At 38.7% G+C, this 21,214-nt stretch overlaps 1 protein-coding gene across 1 annotated transcript in view; it reads left to right on the plus strand.

The window, feature by feature from the left end:
- Positions 1-21,214, plus strand: part of NPNT (nephronectin) — a 55,415-nt gene that overhangs the window by 2,052 nt on the left and 32,149 nt on the right. Inside the window, exons 2-5 of the mRNA XM_009327087.1 lie at positions 1,092-1,192; positions 9,311-9,361; positions 17,559-17,651; positions 19,613-19,705. Coding sequence (XP_009325362.1) covers positions 1,092-1,192; positions 9,311-9,361; positions 17,559-17,651; positions 19,613-19,705 — 338 coding nt within the window. The remainder of the gene's footprint in view (positions 1-1,091; positions 1,193-9,310; positions 9,362-17,558; positions 17,652-19,612; positions 19,706-21,214) is intronic.

The raw sequence follows: 21,214 nt of genomic DNA on the forward strand, positions 1-21,214 counted from the left end.
ACCCGGTGCCACCCCGTGCCGCTCGCGGGGTTCCCCGGGACGGACTCGCTCGGCCCCGTCCCCCCCGCCCTTGGCCCGCGCAAAGCGAGTTGCCGCGCATTGCTCGGCAACCTAATTACGGGCTTAGGTATAACAAGTTTATTGCTCGGGCAGGGTTGCGTCCTGCGAGAATTAAAAACAAAGCACTTTGCGTGCTGTAAAAATAAAATTAGTTTATTGACGCCTCGAGGCACTTGAAACAAAATACGGTGAAGATTGCAACTCAAGTTTTAACATGAAGCAAGGTGAAAATGAATGCTTGGAGAGCGTGTGCCTCCTGGGTCGTGCTGAGCCGTGTCAGGTGTAGTGAGCGGCTGTAAGGCAAGTCGGAGAACGCTTCACGGATGCCGCAAGGAGCAGACTGCCCAGCGCGAGAGTTCGGTGTGCGCGTAAATCAGCCAGCATGATCCCTCTCGAAGGATTTCTTACTAGGATTTGTTGAAGTGCAGCGTTTACGTTATTTCAACTGGTCTTCAAAAAACATTAACAATTCATGTTAGTGCTTTATAATTGCTTGAGACTGTGATATCTTTTCCTTGGAACAAGGGAAGACTACAGCTCTCCTTTTGTATTTAATTTCTGTTTAACAGTTCAGGAAGCTTTTGTTTTGATTTTTTTTTCCTTTAATGTTTCAGTGAGAAAATTTGGCCATATATTGTGAAATAAACCAATGCTGAAACTTTATGATGGTGTTTTATTCCGCGTTATAAATTCTGTGTTTCAGACTTCTCAAATTATTCAATACCAGCCTGGGAGTGGCAGCAGTGAGCATATTGCAAAGCATGTCAGTTTTTTAAGGCTTTACAAAGTTACCGTAATTATCTTTTCCTCTCTTTGCCTATAGTCGTTTATATTTTCTGAACTAAACACAGTTTTAATGATAGAAATATCATAGACTCAGCTTAGAGCAGTTACTGTTTTCAAAATCAAGGATATATATGCCTATGCGGGAGAGGTTTTTGCTGGTCTTTGTCTTTTGTTTTTCTTAATCTAGAATAATTTTAGCTACTTTCAAAATGTTTCAGCAGACTTCTTTGAACTGTCTTGTTCAGGTGGCCCAGACAAATAGTCTCCTCCACAGGACTGTGCCGGTTCGGAAGTAGAATTGACTGCTGCTGGGGCTGGGCCCGATTGTCCTGGGGACAATGCCAACGTGAGTATCATCGCTGCTGGGGCTTCTAGTCACTTGTAGAAAAGGCTTGTACACACCTAGTCACATCTTTCACATGTTCATACACATTCTTACAATGCAGGGCTTAGGCTTTTGCATGTGTGAGTCTGACTTACTTAGAAGGATGTTGTCAGCTTAAAATTCTGTCTATCATTAACAGTACTAAAAATGATTGCAATCAAGTAAGGTAAACTTTAGTTACGGCAATGAGAATTTAGGAATTTCTGTTTGGTTTCTGCTTCATTTCGTGCTCTGGTCTAATAGCCTGACGTAACGCTACACTGTGTCATGTTACAAGCACTGCAGGGCGAGAATATTTGCATCCAAGAAGGAAACCCAAATTACTGACATTTCACTTAGAAATTTGATGGAAATGTTCCAATTAATATTAAGTACAAACATTCTTTCAGTAACCCCAAACTAAGGGTATAAATCCGCCTGACAGCATCCTTTTACTGGGTCACATGTGAAGAGAAACATCTCTGAGATTCTCACATCTATCTAGAATCTTTGATATAATTGCAGGATAACCAAGTAGATAAGTATTCATCATTAACTACATCTTCAAAAAGTATTCTGTGGTGGCAGCTAGCACTGTGTAGAAGTTAAAATTGTCAGGAGCGTCATAGAGACCTTAGCTTGTTAAAATTGCAGCCTTTGATACTGGGGCACTTGCTCATGTGTTTAACAGTGCATACATGAGTGATATCCCCTAAGTTTTTGCAGGAGTGAACCTATAAATACTGGTTCTCCTTTTTTTTTAATTATTTATTTAGATGAAAATGTCTGCAAACTGGATCATTTCCTGCCAAGCCATTTTTAAAGTAAAACAGGTATTAAATACTGTAAGTTGCTTAGTCTGCAGGGCAGTGACTATAGGTGGCAAATATTAGGCAAAAGGTAAAAACAGCATTGGCAATGCAACTGTAGACTCTCAGCAAAGGTTTTGTTCAAATCTGTAAACAGCAAGACTGGATTCTTCCTTCCCAAGTGTGTTAAAAGCCCACAATGTTTAATAGGTATCTAAGATGACTGGTAAAAAAGCTATGTAAAGTACTTCTGGAACATAACATCCCTGATACGGTTTTTTGATGCAGAGTTCTCAGGTTGCTATCTCTCAGGCCATACCATGAATCATTTTGATTTTTAGGGCTGTAGTTGGTAACATGTAGTCCTTTCCTTGGGATCAATGTTTATAGAGAAGGAAGGAGAATGTGAGATAGGTTGATTGAGGCTACTCCAGAGATGATGGAATCTCTGTCCATCTTTCATAACACAGTTTTATTTGAAAATCATTGAGCATTTAAATGTTTGAGGCTACGAAGGCTTAACTGACAAGTATCAATAATTTGCATTGTTTAAAAAAAAAAAAAAGGGCAACAACAAAACCAAAAAAACCCAAACCACTAAAAGGGTCTCACTGTGGCCCTTTTCTTAGACAAGTTGTCTCCTGTGTTGTGACCATAAATTGCAGCTCATGTTTAGGTGGAAATCAATTTCAGTTATATTTGTCCTTTAATTTCTCACTGTTACCAAGTCTGACTTGGGGTTGCATTTTTGTGATCTTGGGAGACAGGAATAGCATAAAGTGATACTATCAAAAGATTCATAACTAAAAGTTGAAAACGAGACAAAAGTAATAATACACAGAAAGTATTTTTTGTTTTTTACTCTCTGAATTTTGGCACTACAAATGACCTTATTGACAACTTCTTCAGATACCATAAATGCTCTTTTTTTAAGGCTAAAGCTAGGTGAGTTCTCACTTCCTTCTGTTGCATTTTAGTCTATTATTCACAGATTTGTTCTCCATGCACGTTTCCAAGTAGTGCAGAGGTGGATTTTATGTGGTCATCTCCAGTACTTGGGACCAGACTTTCAAAAGAATACAGTTTTCACTTAGGTGTCTAAATGCATTTTTTTCCCATTTTTTTCACACACTGGGTGCTGATAATTTTTGAATTGCTGGTTCAGAAGAGTCTCAGACATTTGGGTGAAGAACTTCTTGCTAAAAACTTAGCAGCTCCTCCTAGTTTTTAAATGGGACTCAAACCCTTAGCAAAATCAAGTAAGAAAATCTGCCCCAGTTGTGGGTGGTGAAAATTCCAGTCATATCACGGGGTGGGAGACTGCACTAAATGAAAGTGAATCTTTCTAGTGCTCGCAGCCAAATAGAAAATGTGTAGTCAACTCTCCACCTTGGGAATGTGGCATTTGGTATGAAAGATTAACCTGGCACAGCAGGAAGCATTCCTGGCCTCAAAGGAAAACTTGAGTGTTTTACTGTACAAAGGAATATCACTGAAAAATTTCCAAAAAGCCAAGTACGCAATTATTTCTCCTGCTTTCTCTATGGAGAAAGGCAAACCTCTTAGTCCTGTCCCCGAAAGGAGTGGCGTAAATACATATCAGACTTTCTCTACTAGATGTACGTTTTCTTTGCCATTTCTAGAATAAATTATATTTACACAATAAAAACAAGTATAGAGTCAGGCTTAAAAATTAGTAGTGAGACCCAATTTACAAATGAGTCCAAAAAGAAGGCAATAATGCTAAGCTCTTTATTAGTGAGCTTGAACTGCTTTTCTCAAACTAGTTTGAGCCATCCTGGGTATGCCTGCAAGCGCTATAGCACCTTTGGACTCTCACCTGCTTACTCATGCATAGTTTACTATGTAGGCACTGATCACCTCTGAATTTATCTTTCTGACAACAAATGTAAGGTGAGAGCCATGTTGGAGCCAGAGTGTAGCAAGAATATAGGCTCCGGTACATGACAGGGTTGTCCCAGTTTACAGAGACCTCTGAACCATGATGAGCCATGGGCAAGTGATTGCTAACATACCTGGATACATTTTCTGCTGTCCAGCTGAGCTGCTCCACCAAACATGTGTGGGCATGCCTTCTGCCCATGGCTATTGAGAAAAAAATGTGTTAGTTTAAACCAACTGTGTGATTTAAGGTAATGGTTTAATTGTGACAGAAGTTTAAGCCTGTATATGTCAGCTCTAACAGGGTAGGATTGTGGCACAGCTGACAAGCAGTAACTCATTAAGCCTTGGTAACTCAGTCCTCCTGATCTTCCATCCATAATCCATCCATACAGTTGCAAATGGAAACTGAACTGTGTTAGCTAAACTTGCTTTTGTGAAGTGTGGAGTAATTCCTTTTATGTCCCTTTGACTGACAAAGGAGTGCACATAGAGCATAATCGTGCTTACTGCTGCTTAGTAACACAAGTCAGCATAACACAGCTGTCTTTCACTCTTATAAACACGTAGGAAGAAGTTGAAATCAGGCCCCTCCTTTAATTTACACTCTTCCTTTAAAACATCTTCTGTCTCCTGTTAATAAATTACACCAGTCAAGACTTGTACATGTAAGGAAGTGCATGTAGGTCTGATCTGTCTGTAAACTTGCTTCCAAAGCCTGTCAGTGTCAGCTGTAACATCTCAGCTAGTAGAAATACTCTTTCTTCAGTGATGTGAAATTGCCTTCCCAAATGCTCTTTACGATTCCAGCAAACGCACTTTGAAGATGTCCCTCCAACTGAAATAATCAAGAACTTTGAAACAGGTTGGATTTTTTTTTCCCTTCCTTGCAGGTTGCGAACACCAAAGTGAGATCCAGGTTTAGGCAACTAGGTCCATTTTGAGATTGATACAAATATTGCCATATCTTCAAAGGGGCTAAACAAACGTAACTCAGATGAATTCATTGGCATTTCTAAGTCCTTGTAAATTGAAAATCCATCACACTTATTTAGTGGCCTAATCTAGATTTAGAACGGTGGATATATTCCATCCCTAACGTAACTAAGTAGCCTTTCTGAGGTTTTGATCTGGTATATAAACCAGGTTTATTGGTTAAACCTGGTGTGTAGAAAGGCTAATTTGGAAGCAGCAGAAATGTTGTTTAAGCAACAACTCTTAGTTTATCTGAAGTAACCTCATCATTGGTAGAGCTGATCCTTTACACTGATGGACTCACAGCATCAGTGCTTTAAAGTTAGATGTTAAACATCCCAGTTGAAATTAGTCCAAAAATCCCATGTTGTTGCCCAGCCTGCAGGATTTACTTGCTCCTTAATAAATAGTAGTGGGAGTAATCACGCAGAAGCCTACTTCTGTGAAAAATGTTACGTTGATAAAGTACCTGATAAGATGTGTGTGAAAATAGGGCTGTTGTCTTGCATTTTTATGTGTTATTGTGCACACAGCAAAACTATAACCCAGAGCAAAAGTGAGGCTAGAAAGAGTTTCTTCTGGATTTCTGCTCTCAGGGTAGGGGGTTTTGACTTCCTGTGGCAGAATGTTTTTAGTGAGAGCAGATATCAACAGTACGTTTTTAATTCATAACTCCTTTTGCATTGTAAGGCATCTGCATCTGTGGTACTGAGTGTGTTGTCCTAACCGAGAACACATTAAATGGGTTTTAAAGTACACAGAGAAAACGAAGTCAGGGTATGCATCATTGCACACATCTTGCACAAATGCACTTTTCTGTGTGCCAGCAGAAAAAATTGGCCTTAGGAAGTGGATTCAACTTTTTTTTTTTTTAAATGTGTTATTCAGCATTAATTTTCATGGTTTGAAATACCTGGGGAAGAGAATTTCCAGCAGGGGTAGGGCTGGAGCTCAGTTCTTTGAGCTGAATGAGAAATGTCAACTGCAGAATGAAAACAGTCATGTCCATTCCTGTATTCTAGCTACTGTAGTCTAGGAGACCTGCTGAAGCTTGTCATCTCATCGCCCTAATAAGATGTCTGTGACAGTATTCTGCAGGGATGGCTGTCTTCCTGAGTGTTTCTCAAGGAAAGGATAATCTGGGCCTTGTTGTCCAAGTGTCTCTGCTAGGTCAGAGGTAGGCCAAGCAGCAGGAAAGTCCTTGGAACTGCTGCTGACTGACCCTTGCTGATAATTTGGTGTACAGAAATCAACTGTGAATATATACGCATATACTGAGCTCTGGAACCTGGTTAGCCTATCAGAAAACTAAAATATGGGATAAGAGATGCACTCATTTCATGCAGAGACTTATGTGAGAAGTAGTGTGATGCTTTTTATTCCTCAGTATGAAAATGGAAGTTCTTCCCTTCGGTTTCCAACAGGCTATGCTAGGGGTTATTTGAAAAATAGTAGTTCTTCGTGGATGTTTTTGCCACTAATCCATCTTGGTTCCCTGAAAGTTATGCTTAGAACGAATGGTCTACCTGCCTTGCTTTTAGCTGGCTTACAAATCTCTCTGTAGTTCTTTCAAAAGCTATAAAAATGGTTTCCACATGCGTGTGTCTTTCATGAACAAAATACACCTGCTTTGTACTTGGCTGCATGTCTGTTTGTAATTGATTTGTATGCTAGTTATATGTAGTCAAGGTACACTAAAGATGTAGGCTGCCTTTTGCTTCAAAATTTCAGCTGCAGTTTAACAGCAAAGAACTGTGGAAGGAGATACTACTTTAACATAGATTTAAAAGGTTAACAAGATTTTTTTTAAGAAAAACAATATAAACCAACTTGAATTCTCATTCTGGATTACAGTTTGGACAACTCCTTTGCTGGAGGTGATGGCAAAAATGGTTCCTTTTGCTGTATTCGCATATGTACAAAATAGAAGGTTGGATCTGCAGCTTCTATAAATGGATGCAGATCTACTGTCAGATCCCCTGTTGGCATGAGTCTGCATGACTGTTGGAGTCAGCAGAAGGCACTCTGAGATTTTGTCTGGTGGACAGACATTTTGACCAACAGAAGATGCTTAACAGGAATAAAATCCCACTGAACATGGATTTTACAAGTAGTGATGTTATTTGATTACTTCACTCATTTCAGTGTTGAATTCGGCTTGAACAATAACAAAGTCTACAAAGTCTGTCTTGAGAAGGGGTTGTGAAGATGAGTGTGGTCTTTCAGAGCATCCATCTGTTGTAACTCCATCTGGTTATCTCCCTCTGCTGAGGTTTGAGTGTTCTACCTAGGGAGCAAAACCAGAATAAGTCAACAAAGTAGTTTCCCACCACCTTACGCTAAAACCATGACAATTGGCTTTAAAAGCCTAGGGACAGAGCAATCAAGAAGGTGTGCAAATAGCCCATTAGTAAAAGTATAAGTCAAGCTATTAGTTCACACCTCCCCTTAGCATTGCGTCATTAAAAAATGTTAATTGAAGGATGTCAGGTTAGCACTGAGATTTAGCCAAACCTAGTAAAAAGCATAGTATTTCAGGAGGTTCTTAAAGAGGACCTGCAGGAGGGAGAGAGGGGAGCTTGTATAAGCTGATACAGCAGATGCAGGCATAACCAAATGCTTTGCTGGGAACTGTGCATGCTGCTGCCTTCTTAAAACAGTTGTGAAGAAACTTACACTGTCTGTGCTGCTGCTCCTGTCCTAATGAGCTTTATTTCTATTTATCTCCGTTCGCAGAGATGCAAGGTGGTGGTGGCGGGGCGGGGGAAGAGGTGGCTGTGCTCTCATTGATGCCTAGAAGGAGATTTTGTATAAGCAGCAATGATGTTGATGGGAGTTTACCCATCTAAATCATCTCATACATCAATGGGAGAAGAGGCCATGAGCTGCTTAGGACTTCTGTTTCTGGCACATAACAATGCTTTCAGTGGAAATGGCAATTCTGTATAGTCCAAGATGCACAAAAATAAAACCATGATTTTGTCAATAATGAGCCATGAAAATACTGGCTTCCAGGAGGCGAGGCTGGCCCACTAGCAGAAACCTCCTAAAGTCACTAAGAGTTTTGTTACTGAATTTGTGGATGCAAGAATACAGTCTATATTAATGCATTGTTTTGGCAATGTTTAATTAATATCGATATGCAGCATGTCTGCTTCTTCTAAAATGACCAATATTTTTGTGCATCCCTGGTACTTTTCAAAGAAAAGACATTTTATACAGAATTGCAATACTGCTATGCAAGAAAAAATGAGGTTTTGCTATTTTTATTCAGTTGGGTTTTTTTTTCAGTTTAGGAGCTTTATGCTCTTAAAGCAGTTATGACCATGTTAAAGATACAGTATCCTTTTCCACTTCCCCACTGCATCCCTCCTGCACTTCGTACACAGAATAATAGTTTTGCAGTCCTGTTTTTCCTAAGGAAATCTCAATAGTAACACAACTTGACCATTTACAACTGTAGTATATTCCTCTCTTGGGGAATATAATTGGGGAGCCTCCCTCCACTGGGAGGGAGGCTAAGGGACTGTCTGGTTAAAACTAATTTAAACCAATATAAGTTGCAGTCATAGCAAACCCTTAAGTGTTGGTCACATACTACTTAAAATACAAAGAGTTGCTGTTGCTTAAGTCCCAGTCTTTTATAATAAGGCTATGTAGCCTAACAAGCTATGCTGCTAACATTAATTTTATTGGCAAATAAATTGATTTAAAATAAGCCCAAAACATAAATCTGTGTTTCCATCTTATTTAACTTCTGTAGCGTATCTAGTTTCATATGGTAGTAAGAGCTCAAAAGGTCTCTAAGCACTAGTTTTAATTTAGATGACATTCAAAATTTAAACATTATAAAAATGACCAGTAAATTTATATGCCAGGATGTTTATTGGTTGCAGATGTTCAGATACTTATAAATGGTTGTAATTTTAATTACTCTCAAATTAGCATCCAGATGCTAACCCTTCATGTTTGCTCTGTGGAGACGAAGCATTAAAAATACATACCTATATTTAAATGAAAGGATACTGTCTCTTTAAGAAAAGCATTTATGTTCTGTTGATGGGAACATTGAACCTGAACAGTGAAACATGAGAATTTTTACAAGTATGGACCATATGAAACATGACGAAGTGTAGCTCCTTAGTTGATTGAATAAGAATAGCATCACGTCATTATATTTAATTACTCTTATGTATAAGAATGTGTTTGTTAAATCTCATAATGAAATACTAATGTAAGGTATTTCCATTTTTAAATGTGTACCAGAATTTTTTTTATTTCAGAAAAGCTCTGAATGTTGAATGTGTGTAAGTCTCCAGGAATGTAACAAGTTGATAAAAACCCCAGCCAAGTCCATCCTCCTTACAGAAAAAAAAAAAGCTGGAATTTCTTTTTTTGGATATTTGTTTTGCAGCTTTCTACGTCTTAAGGCAGAGAATAGCCAGCCTAAGGTGCCAGCCCAAAGGTTAGCTGAACATATTTCTTGAAATAATTTTGGCAAGGTTATGACTTGGAGTTATGGCCTCTAAGTCATAAGTTTACATGAAAACTCTAATGTGTGACAAGAAGATGTAGATGTTGTTTTATTTTTTTTCCTTTTTTAAACATTTGATTTGGGGAAGATGAGGGGGGAAGGAAATTAACAGGGCTGTTTTATCCCAGTCACCTATCCGATGAGATACTTACTTTCTAAACTATTGCACTTTTCCCTTTTCACTCTTTTCCTTTTTCTTTATATTACCCTCAAGCCCCAGGCAATATCTTTTCCTTCCTGCGAATTGTTTATTCTCCCAGCATCATATTTACAAGCTGTCAGACGTAGGAGGCCTAATTTGCTTTCACAGTATTGAATCATGTGCAGCGGAGCTTAGTTTGGGATGGCTGAAGCACTTATTGCCCCCCATTGCCTGCTTTGCACCTCCGCTACAAGTTGTCATTCCCACAACAGGGAAGCTTTACAGCCCCTGCTCTACAGCAGTGTACAACCTGGCATGTTAGAGCAAAATGAAATCAACGCTTGTTTACGTTGGTACCCAGGGCTGTAGTCTGCTGCTGCTAAGGAACTGATAGGTCTTGTTTACTTATCCCTGTGGCGGGAGTACCAGTCTTTTCGAAAGGGGAGCAAAGCAATCAGCTGTTCATCTGTCTGTGAAAGTCAGCTTTGTTACTGTGGTGCAGAAGTAACTCTGCCGAAGCCAGTGGGTGTTATATTCTAATAAAGAAAATGGCAATAGGGCCCAGTTTGTTTTCTGCCACCACATATAGAGACACTCATGCTACCCTGCTTCTACCTGCTGGCATTCAGTAGACACAGAAGGATTCAGGTAACAAACAGGCATTTGAGGTGATAAAGCACCATTCTTTAAGCAATTATCATAAGCCGCTTGAAATGCAAACGTGAAAAGATTGACAAAGCATGAAATATTTCTTGCTTTTTAAATTTTGCATTGTGTTAGATCAAATTTCTCTGATCCTTAAAAAGAGTATGTAGGTGCATAAACATTAGATTAACTTCCACCGACTTCATGAAATCCTGTTGATTTCAGTGTTACCCGTGCTTAAGTTATGCATGCTTTTAAGTGCTGTTCTGAATAACAAGGCATTAATGAACCAGGGTCTGGATTTGTGTATGCAGTTTAGAAACACATTTGGCAGCAGTCATAGGCAAGCAAAGAATTCACTGCAATGAATAGCCCACACTGGTTGCGGTTTGTCATGCTAATGTGCTGTTACCAGAATCATATGTGCAAACTGAGTAACTGATTTACCCAGGCAAATGTAGTCGTTGTGCATGAAAAATTAGGAGCCACTTACTTAATGGAACTGTATGCTTTAGATGGAAGCTTAAGCATGCATTTTGACAACATTTGTTATCGTGAATGTTACAAATAAGAGCAAGTAATTTGTGAAAAAAATATTCCGGCATTAGATACTACCGTTTCATCTGATGATATTATCAGTCTCTAGTTACAGAAATTGGTCAAGGACATTTATTATCTTTCAAAAAATAGAATAAGGAATGTTTTGCAGTGAAATTATCTGAAAATTAATACCCGGTTGCCCTAGTCAGGCTTATTAAGCTCTGCAGAGATCTATATTGTGACTGCTAGTACACTTATTTGGGAAGCAAAGTTATTTTTTCAGAAGTAATTCTTTAATGTGAGTTGTGGGTATGACATGTTTTTACCACCTACTGGTTATCTGTGTGGTAGGTTAAGCTTTATGCATTCTCCTGCATTTGTGGGTAGTAACTCTGAAAGAGCTGCAGTGATTTATTGTACAAATTAGCTCATACCTTTGGGATCCTAGATCAAAATTACTGTGAATAAGGCAGATTTATTTTCCTGAGTGTGCGTTTATGCAATTGCATAATTTGCAAGGAATTGCAAAAGGTAAATAGAAATAGACAGATGTGAGCTGAAGCTGGCTCTGAGAAGGAGAAATACAGAACGTGAGGTTGTGGCCTCTTAGCAGCACAGGAAAAAGGGAACCAGTTTCAGGTGAAGGAGGAAGCATAGAGGAAAGCTTGTTTCACCAACATGCAAGTCTTGTTATAAAGTTGGCACTGAGGGAATGTAAATAGCGATCTTAAGATTGGAAGTCTGTTCTGCATTCAGCAGTATAAGAGGATCCAATAAAGGTTTGTGAAGCTGAATAGTATGTAATCATCTCTGGGCTAATAATGCACAAATAACTTTATGTGTTTGAGCAAACTGAATTTTAAGGAGCTGGGATTTAGAGTCAGAATAAAAAAGGGGTTATATGTTACTTGGGAAGAGAGGGCAGAAGCAAGGCCATTCAGGCAGGTGGTCGGCATGGTTTATTTCAGATGCAGGTGTTCTCATGCATATTTTTAGACTTCAGAGAGGTGAAAATGGAAGTTCAAGGACAGTTTGGACATCTGCAGTCTGGCATTTTGAGGCAGATTTGAGTGAGGGGATGCAGAAAGAGCAATTAAAGACTTTGAGGGCAACTTCTGTTAATGAAACCCTCTTGTGGGCATCACGCAAGAAAGAAAATGCAAGGAATAAAAAATAACTGTTAAGGGACAGAAATTAAGAAGCAACGCTGAGAAAAAGAATGTAAGAATTATACACAGAATTATACTCAAGGTTGTGTTGATGAAAGACATAGCTGGGAGTGTTGGAAAACCAAAGAGGAGTTAAATTGGTAGAGATACTCCTAAGAAAGCTCAGGGATTTCCATTGTTGGCCACAAATGAAGAGGAGTTAGGCAGGTAGGAACCAGGCAGTGCAACCGTCTGGTTAGGACTCCACCAAACAGTATTTGGTAATCAAGAAATAAATCATTAATGTTAAAATTCTAGATGAGGAGGAATAGAGGGGACAGCATGTGGTAGTCACCCATGCCCTCAAAAAGTGGGCAGCTTAGTACAGAGGAACTGACAAAACCTGAGGGGGACTTCCAAGTCAGTTCTGAGGGAACTGTGTGCAGGGAGAAAATAGAGATGAAATGTAAAAAACCCAACATTATAGACCCATAATTAATTGATTGAATGTGTTTTTCACTTATTGTATTTACGCAATAATTAAAAAATAATAATTCAGAGTGATTGAGTCATGCTCAGACACCACCAGCAGCTGGTCGTGGCTGGGAAGATTTGGTGGCTCCTGGCTTTTACACAAGCATAACATGTGCTAACAGCATGTGCATTTCACCAGAAATTCTTTCTCCCTCTCTCCCACACTTGGAAAAAAACCCCAACCCTAAACCCAAACCACTCATTCATGTTTCAATTCCTTGTGTTATTTTTACAGGAAGTTTAATTTGGCCTGAAGTTTAAGCGAGACTTAAAACGTGGTATTTATCATCTTATTTTGGAGGAAAAGGTACTTCTTGCCAACCTTTAAAATAGGTACTTGGTTAGATTTTTGGCCAAATAAAAGGCTTTAGGATACCTCCTTGACTCCATTGAAGTTGGTGGGAACTGAGACAGAGCAAGTCTTCACATGTGGCCCAAAAAAAGGATTTAAAGTATCAAACTGAAATGAATAATCATGAGACCAGGGTTTATTTGCTGGTATCTCTTGAATGAATTGGGTAACAAAATGAAATGGAAAGTTTAGTGGTATTTTATTCTATGGCCTAGATAAACAAGAAGCAGTTGACTAAAGATGAAAATAGCTGTGCTTAGGATTTCTTTCTGTTTATCTCAGTCCACATTACTACCCGATGGGAGTGCCAGTTTAAATGCTTTCAGAGAGGAATCCTTGGAGAAATGGTAGGTCTTTGTTGATACTGATTCAACAATAAATTAGCAATCTTTGTTTTAGTGGCAGTTGTCTATACAAGCGTACTTTTAACTTTTGTTTAAAACAATTATTATTATAAAGAGTAGAAAGTTTTTACTTCTTTATGGCAACCTTTTCAGACTCTTACCTTCTGGACTTCATTTCCCTAAGTGCGTAAGAGGGCGACTTTCTCAGCCTGATGTAACTCTCCGCTGTCTACATTTCATTCTTGCCTAGTAGGGAAGTGAGTGTTACGTAGCAGACTGAAATCCACGGACATGGCTTATTTCAGTCATTGTAAATGTGAGTTGATCAGAGGGAAATTATGTTCTATTGGTTGTTGTGGTCGGTTGTGGGGGAATTTTTTAATTGTCAAGATGCAAAAAATATTAGTTGGGAGACTTTTTTCCTCACTACTCGTGAGTCTAATTGTGTGAAAAAAATGGATAAACTCCATGTGTTTGTGTGTGAGCAGAGCAACTGAAATATTCTATTCTATTCAATTCTATCTGGAATTTTGCAAGAAAATAAGTAGAGTGGAAAATTCGAAGAAAAAACCCAGTTGCATGAGCATACGTAGTGTATGCCTAGACTCATACCAAACAGCTGAAATAATTGCCTGCTATTAAAAGAAATGCTGAAAGTCAGGCTTAGGCATATTTTGATACCTGGATCTCATTGTTGACCATGTTCAAATGGAACCCTTCGGGAGCCAGCGAGTGTACCTCTGCTGCCATGCCCTCCTCTGGAGAAGGGAGTATTTGCAGGCTGCAGGTGGCAGAGCCTGAGCCAGCCCATCTCTCTGGGCCTGGTGGCCCTGGTAGGGGTCAGTGGGAAGGGCATACAGATGTCGCTGGTGGAACCCCAGCCAGGTGTGCAGACTTGGCTGAACACCATCTGCTTCTTAAGACCTCAGCACCGTGCAAAGCCCTGTTCAAGTTAATGGGAGGATATACAAATTGCTTGGTGAGGGTGGGTTGATTCCTGATAGGAAATGCTGTGGGATGTATCTGTGGTGTTGACTGAGCTACAGATGTTGTTAGGCTTATTGAAAAGCGCTTTTTTTCTTGTGTATAGAAATTCTTCGGTTGTAACGTTGTACTGAATTTCAGCAGCTGTGTATAAATAAGATGCATAATACTTAAGTAGCCAAAGTGCACAGAATGTACTCTAATAAACAGGATTTCTTCAAGTACAGTGTCTGGCAGCAAACATAGGTTTCCAAATACCTGTTTAATGTGCAGAAAAAGCGTTTTATGATGACTTTGACTTTATGGATAGCAGTTTGCTAATCATTAGGAAACTTTCCTTGTGGTAGTAGGGATTCTTGAGCTGTAGACTGCTGAGGGGCTGAGATGTCCTTTAACTGACACTTTTAAAAACAGAAAAGAGATCTGTCATGTGATTTAAGTGCCTTTCTTAATTATATCTTGAGACTAGGAGGTAGACTAGATCAGGAGTTACCCACCTCTATGTCATACAAGACATTAAATACTGCATAGTATGGAGCTAAGTTTGTTGAGATGTATTGGACTAGATGATCTCTTGAAGATCCCATAGATCCGATTGTTTGATTTAATAACATGGCCTATGTTACATGTTTCATATCTGTAGACAGTTGTATATTATTTGTTTTAAACAAATCCTAATACATAATTTTTGTTCTAGTACGATATCTGACCTACTTGGTTAACTGAGAGAATTAAGCAAAACATCTGATTCCTAATACAAACATATTTGACCTGAATTAGAGGAACATTTTCATTTCTAAATGAAATTAAAATCTCATTTATTTCATTACTGAATGTTATAAGGCTCTTTGTCTTCAAGTATGAGATCTTTTTTCTCTATCTGACCTGCTGCTAATTTACAATCTGTGCAATTGAGGGAGGGACCGAGACTTAAAAAAAGTCAGTTAAACTAAAGTTGCCACAGGTTCAGCTGCTGAACTGTAGCACTTCACACCAAGCTGATCCCATGGTGCTTTGTGATTTTTAGAGAGTAATTATTACGTAACTGTATCCCACTCCACAATATAGATTTTCTTTAAAGTGCAGTTGAAATTTCGTGGAAGCTTTCAAAAACATAGTCATTTCTGTTTCTCTGCTGTTGTTTGGATCACATCTTTTTCTTTCTCCCCAGTGACTTCAAAGTCATGAAGCTGGTCTTCATAGTCTTTGTTTTGCTGCCGTCACCTCTAATTAGACTTGGGTTTATGATGTCAGGAAGATGAGAGTCTCAGTGTCTAAATGAGCTCTTACACAAAGAAGATTTTTTTTTCTGTTTATGACCATAGTGATTAAAAAAGCAGTAATTGTTTCCAAGTACAATGTTCTAGAAGTTTTTCATGATGTATCAGTTGCTCTTCAGTCAAATCTGTCCATTACCCAAGGGCGTACTTTTTGAAAAATACCTTTTAGTAGTCTAAGCAGCCCCCTTTCCTAACGCTTTAATTGAGAGGTGTTTCTGAATCTGAATCCCATTTCTTTGTTTCTGGACAGTGTTTACTGGAAAAAAAAAATCTTGCATTAACTAGAAACATCCCTCTCTGTTGCCTTTTAAGATATCCCTTACAACAGTTTTCAAAAAGAGACTGCACCATCGTGGTAGGAAGATCTGTCAAGAGCTGTAGATTTAAAATAAAGTTTTATGTTCTCAGGGGATATCGCTGGCCATATATATATATTAAAAAAAAATTTAAAGAAAAAAGTGCCCTGATAATAAAGGGCAAATGCAGTCCTATAACTGGAGCAAACTCCTTCTACACTAACAGTTGCTTCTGTGGATGCATTTGTGGGAATTGCTGATTCTGGGTACTTTGAATCTTATGGAAAAGATTTCAGAACATCAGAGATGTATTTGCATAGTTCTTCCACAACCAAAACTAATCTCTTGTGCCTGTTTTAATTTTGTTTAATTCAACCCTGTTGAACAGCTTGGCTAGAATGCAAGCTACATTTTTGAGGGCCTTCTGACAGATTTCTGTTAAATTACATCCTTAATACATCCAGTTTTATGATACAGCCTGTTGTCAGATTAATTAATATTACATATGGATCTAGTTAGTTACTTTGTAAATTCCAAATGATACTGTTAGTTTAGAAAATGAACTTAAAGCCAGAGTAAATAGTAAATCCTGATTACAAGGTATTCAATTTATGCCGCCCTCTGATTCCTATCTAATTTGTGTCCATCTTGCTCAGTAAGCTCACCAGAATTTTTCATTTGCATTTTGTCATATAATTATAAACAACATTTTAGAGCATAGTAGATACTTTAGTTTTCCAGTAGATTGAAACAGTATATTCAGTAATAGAAAGACGTTTCTAATAAAAAAGACCTGGAAATGTTGTTTAAAATTTTCAGCTGTAAAATGGTTTCCAGAGTTATGCAGGACTCGTTGCACTCTGAAAATATTCCGGTTAGCTAATCCTACATCAGTAGAAATACATTTGTGCACGAATCCTTGTATTTCTTCAAAAGCAATGCTTGTTTTATTACTGAAGTTTTAAAAGTTTGTTTTATTAATTTTATTTGTGTTGTATTGAGAGAGGTACCAAAAAATGGCTTCCTAACTATTATTTCTTGGAGTTCTGTATTTATGCTCCATTTGGTGAATTAGAAATTACCTGGCAAATTTTACTCTGGAAGCCGAATAGACCATAACTTCACATTCTGAGACTATATCTGTACGGCAGGTTGGGTAATAAATGCTTGAAATGTTCTGAGTAGAAGTGACTTAGATGTGTGCAGTGATAAAGCAGCATATTACAGTCAAGTGTTGCTTTTGCTTTTACCCAGTCCTTTTTTCCTCCAAAAGAAGAAAAAATAAAAGTAATTCCCGTGCCAGAATCCAAACACCTGAAAGGGAGACATTCAGGGAAAACATTGCTTAGTGAGGGGGTAAAGAGTGTTGCCTTATAGTCATAGAGGAAAACAGTGAATGCTGGGATCTGTGCTGCTGCCTGTCAGTGACTGAACCATGGCTTTGTTTGTATGTCACCTATGACATTGGTGTATGCATGTTTGTTATAGCTGGGGCATATTCCAGGTTTACCAAATTTAATGGCATGAATCATAGTACATACATACATAGAGAGAGCAAGTGAAGGCACAGTGCCTGCTTGCTGGTTAGGTATTAAAAGGATTTAATATCCCAGAAACAGCACAATGTAGTGCTGTACAAAAATAGACTACTAACAAGCATCTCACTCTTCCCACAGGTATTGGGGGGGTGGTTATTTTTGAAAGTGTGCATGATGTTTTAACAGTGGTATTTGACGCATATAATGATGCTGAAGGGAGGAACGTAAACGATACTATTTGTTAGGCCATTGCCATTTGTTTCAAAGTAAAGTGCTGTCAGCCATGACTGGAGTGGAAGAATAATGAGTATTCCTCTATTTGCAGCTGTATGCCAGCCAGGATGCAAACATGGTGAATGCGTTGGGCCAAACAAGTGTAAGTGCCACCCGGGATACACTGGAAAAACCTGCAACCAAGGTAAGAAAGTGAAGTCCAAGAAAGAGAATTTCTTCTTGAAAGCACAGAAGTATTGTTGATCCCTCTCGCCCCAAATGCTGTGTGTGTCGCCTGCGATTATAGCGTAATGAACTCATATACCAGCTCTGTTACTGCTGTAGCTATTCTGACATTGGGACTGATATTTGTAGAGTCCCATGTGTGACATGTTGATTTTAGAGTGAATTATTTTCTTTAAAAATAGGTATATATTTCTTTTCAGATTTACTAATCCTTCCCAAACTGATGTGGAAATGAATGTTGTATTTTTCAGTTTTGTTTTAAGTTTCATTTATTCTGTCATCTCTCAAATTATCCTGTCTCCTTTTCCCTTTACTCTGGGCTGACATTTTAAAGGATGGGTTGTTATGATTTTATTCTTCTACACCTGTTTTGGTCAGTCTGGAACTTTTTTAGAAAACAGTGCAGTGAACTAACAGTTGTTATATGTATATGTAATAATTTTTATATGTACTAATTACTTTAACAATATCAAAAGAATACTGTGCAAATTGCTGGAGGCTGCAGTCTTGAACTAAACTACTCACTTTCCGCTAAATGCTAAGGAAGGAAAAAAATGTGGTGATAAATGATTAAAGGAAGGCAGCATTGATCAACTATTCCTGCATGGTATTGGTGGCAAAGTTGCCATGGCAGATGTGCGTGAGGTTTCTGGGATGCCTGCTGACTGTGGTGTCCCAAATGTACGCCAGTTCAGGTGACTGCAGCCTGTATCTATTCTATTATATGGTGAGACCCTTTGATCTGTTCCTGGGATCAGGGTATGCATTCTTGCCACGTGCTGATTCTGTGTTAGGATGAGACCTGAAAGTGCACAGTGGATGCAGAGTCTGCTTTTTCTGGGAGGAAATTCAAACCACACAGGATAAGTGTGAATTCTGTTGTTATACCTTAATATAGCACCTGTCCTGTTCAGTCCGTGGGCCATCTTTCTCATTTCTGTTCTAGAATAATAATTAGTAATAACAGAAAGTAATGGTGCTGGCAGAAGAAATGGTGGAGTTCCCCTGCAGAGGTGGAAGTCTTTCTAGGATGTGTGAATGGTGCTGGGCTATAAAGTATGCTCAGATTCTTGGTGAATGGCGTTCTTTGAGTACAGGCACTGATAAACAGGCTTTCCATCTTATGTGTTCATGAGCCTCGTGGATCAAGCCATATTCCAGGGACCAATCCAAGAGAAGAACCCAGCCTTACAGCAGAGCTGTCAAACCCCGACTGTGTGATGATGCCTGAATGCTTGTCCTTTTCCAGTGGCACTGCAGCTGCTGTGGCAATCTAGACCTTGCTTTAGGTCACTCAGAAGTTAGGATTAGCTGATACTTCTTTTATTATGTTGCTATCATCAGCAATTAAATTGCAGTGACTTTGCACAAGAGCTAACCATATACTCTCCCCACAGTATTCAAATCTCCTGAGCAGCTTTAGTGTTTCCCTTCTAGCTTTTTGATCCAGGTTTACAGCTGTAACCAGTTAAGAAAAAAGCTGAGCAACTTTAAAGAAAATACCCTGTGCCAGCTTTCTAATCTATAGTGATAATAACGGAACTAATACTTCTTTCAAAATGTGTTCGTTGGAAAGTTGAGACCTGCTCTTCAATAAGATCTATGTTCACAGACAAATATGAATAGTTGAAAACTTGTGATTTTTGCTTGCAATCTAAAGCATATGCAGGTTAACTTCATGTGGTTGGGAAAGGTTGTCTTTATGCAAGGAATGTAAGGCTGCTTTTCTGTAACTTACTATCCTCCTACCCTGTTTGTTCCAGGAACATGGTGCAAAGTTTGCTACTTTCTCTTTTCATAATGCAATTCTTGTCAGTACTTGAGAGACTTGTTTGTTTGTTTGTTTAAATTATGAAGTAATGCATATTACAAAGATCTGGTAATTTCATTTTTATTATGCCTTCTTCCCATCCTGTGAAGATGAGCAGCTATATACAAGTCCACCTGGTCAGAGCGGTGAAGCACTTCTATTCCGCCCCCTGGATCATCACGCAGGAAATATAGCATCAAGGGGTGAGATGGTCCTGTATTTCAGGTGGCGTGCTCCTTCTACCTGCACGGCTTGAAACAGAAATACAATTTCTTGCAAAGGGGTTGGAGGCTAATAGACCGATGGCTGTGATGCAAAAGCTGAACCTGCAGTGTCATTAGCATGCAGAACGAATAACTGATTGTATTTCCTTGATGCTGTGTGCCTGTATTCTGAAAAGGCTTGACTCTCCACCATACTTACGGTTGTAACTTGCTTTTGTTTCTTTCCTGTGCTTTTTTTTCAGGGCCTGCACTTTTTGTTTTTTAGTTCTTTTGTGAAAAGAGAGCGATGGAAATTGTTTGCCAGGTTAGGTAAAGACAAAACTGTGATTTACCTAAAGCTGGGAGTTGAAGAAAATTAGGGTTCTTAACTTCTGCATTTGGCAGCTGTTGATTAATCAGACTAAGTGATGTGAACAAAACTCTTAGGGTGATGCAAATATCCTCTCATGTTTGACATGGTAGTGTGATGACAGTTGCTGGAAATGAAAGCTGATCTACTGTTTATAGTATGGTGATAACAGTTTAATTTTTAACTTGGTTTCTGGTCCCTGGCTTTCTATTTTCAAAGTCTGAGTAAATTTGGTATTGAATATTTGACCTCTGTGTTGCCTGATCCAAGTTAATAGGCAGAAAAAGGCAGAAAAGGTCTGAGTGCTGGAGTCTTCTGCAGAAGCTAATTAAAGAAAATAGCAGAGTGTAGTATTGCGTCTTCCTAGGGATAAGTGCCCCATTGTTAAGTGTGCACTGAAGTCGGTCATTACCCAAGATCATGTGTGACTACTACCACGCAGTAGTCACATCTGGATTTGCCAGCATAGCACTCTCGTTCTTTCTTTGCATTCACATTTTCATTTCATTTCTTGAAAAATAAAATACTTGTGCTCAGCAGCCTGCGCTTATGTTACAGACTTGCTTTCCATAGTGCCCGAAACTGTCAGTCTGCTTTTAGGTACAGTACTGTCTTATGTTATTTTGAAATTAAGAATGCTGGTTTTGCATTGACTGTACAGTTGTAGGCAACATGGGAATTTAAGGGGCCGAACAATTAAATTCTCAAGAGCAGGAGAGTGAGTGGACATTCCTGCAAAGACATTAAAGGGGTTTGTTAAACTTTTAAATAAAGTTGGGCTTTATATTTTGAATTCCAGTGTGAGATTATAAGTGACTAAAAGAAATGATGATATTTTACTAAAAAGAAGAATGATGTAAAAGTGTTATTCTTATTACCCTTTGAGTTTATACATTTTAGCTTTAAATTTTTTTAGAGGAAACTTCTGCTGTTTTCTTATTTCCTCTTTCGATGCATAGACATTTATACTGAGATGCCTTTATAGATGTTGCTTGAAATACAGAGTTGATAAGTAACCAGCATTTGTTCGAGTTATGTTGCTGTGGCTGATTTTTTGACTGCTAGCATTAGCCTGAACCTGTTCTTGAAAAAATAGACCTTACTTAAGGAACAAGAAACACAGAAACAGATAGCAGGAA

Source organism: Pygoscelis adeliae, unplaced genomic scaffold (assembly GCF_000699105.1).
Source record: "Pygoscelis adeliae isolate BGI_AS28 unplaced genomic scaffold, ASM69910v1 Scaffold87, whole genome shotgun sequence".
Lineage (NCBI taxonomy): Eukaryota > Metazoa > Chordata > Aves > Sphenisciformes > Spheniscidae > Pygoscelis > Pygoscelis adeliae.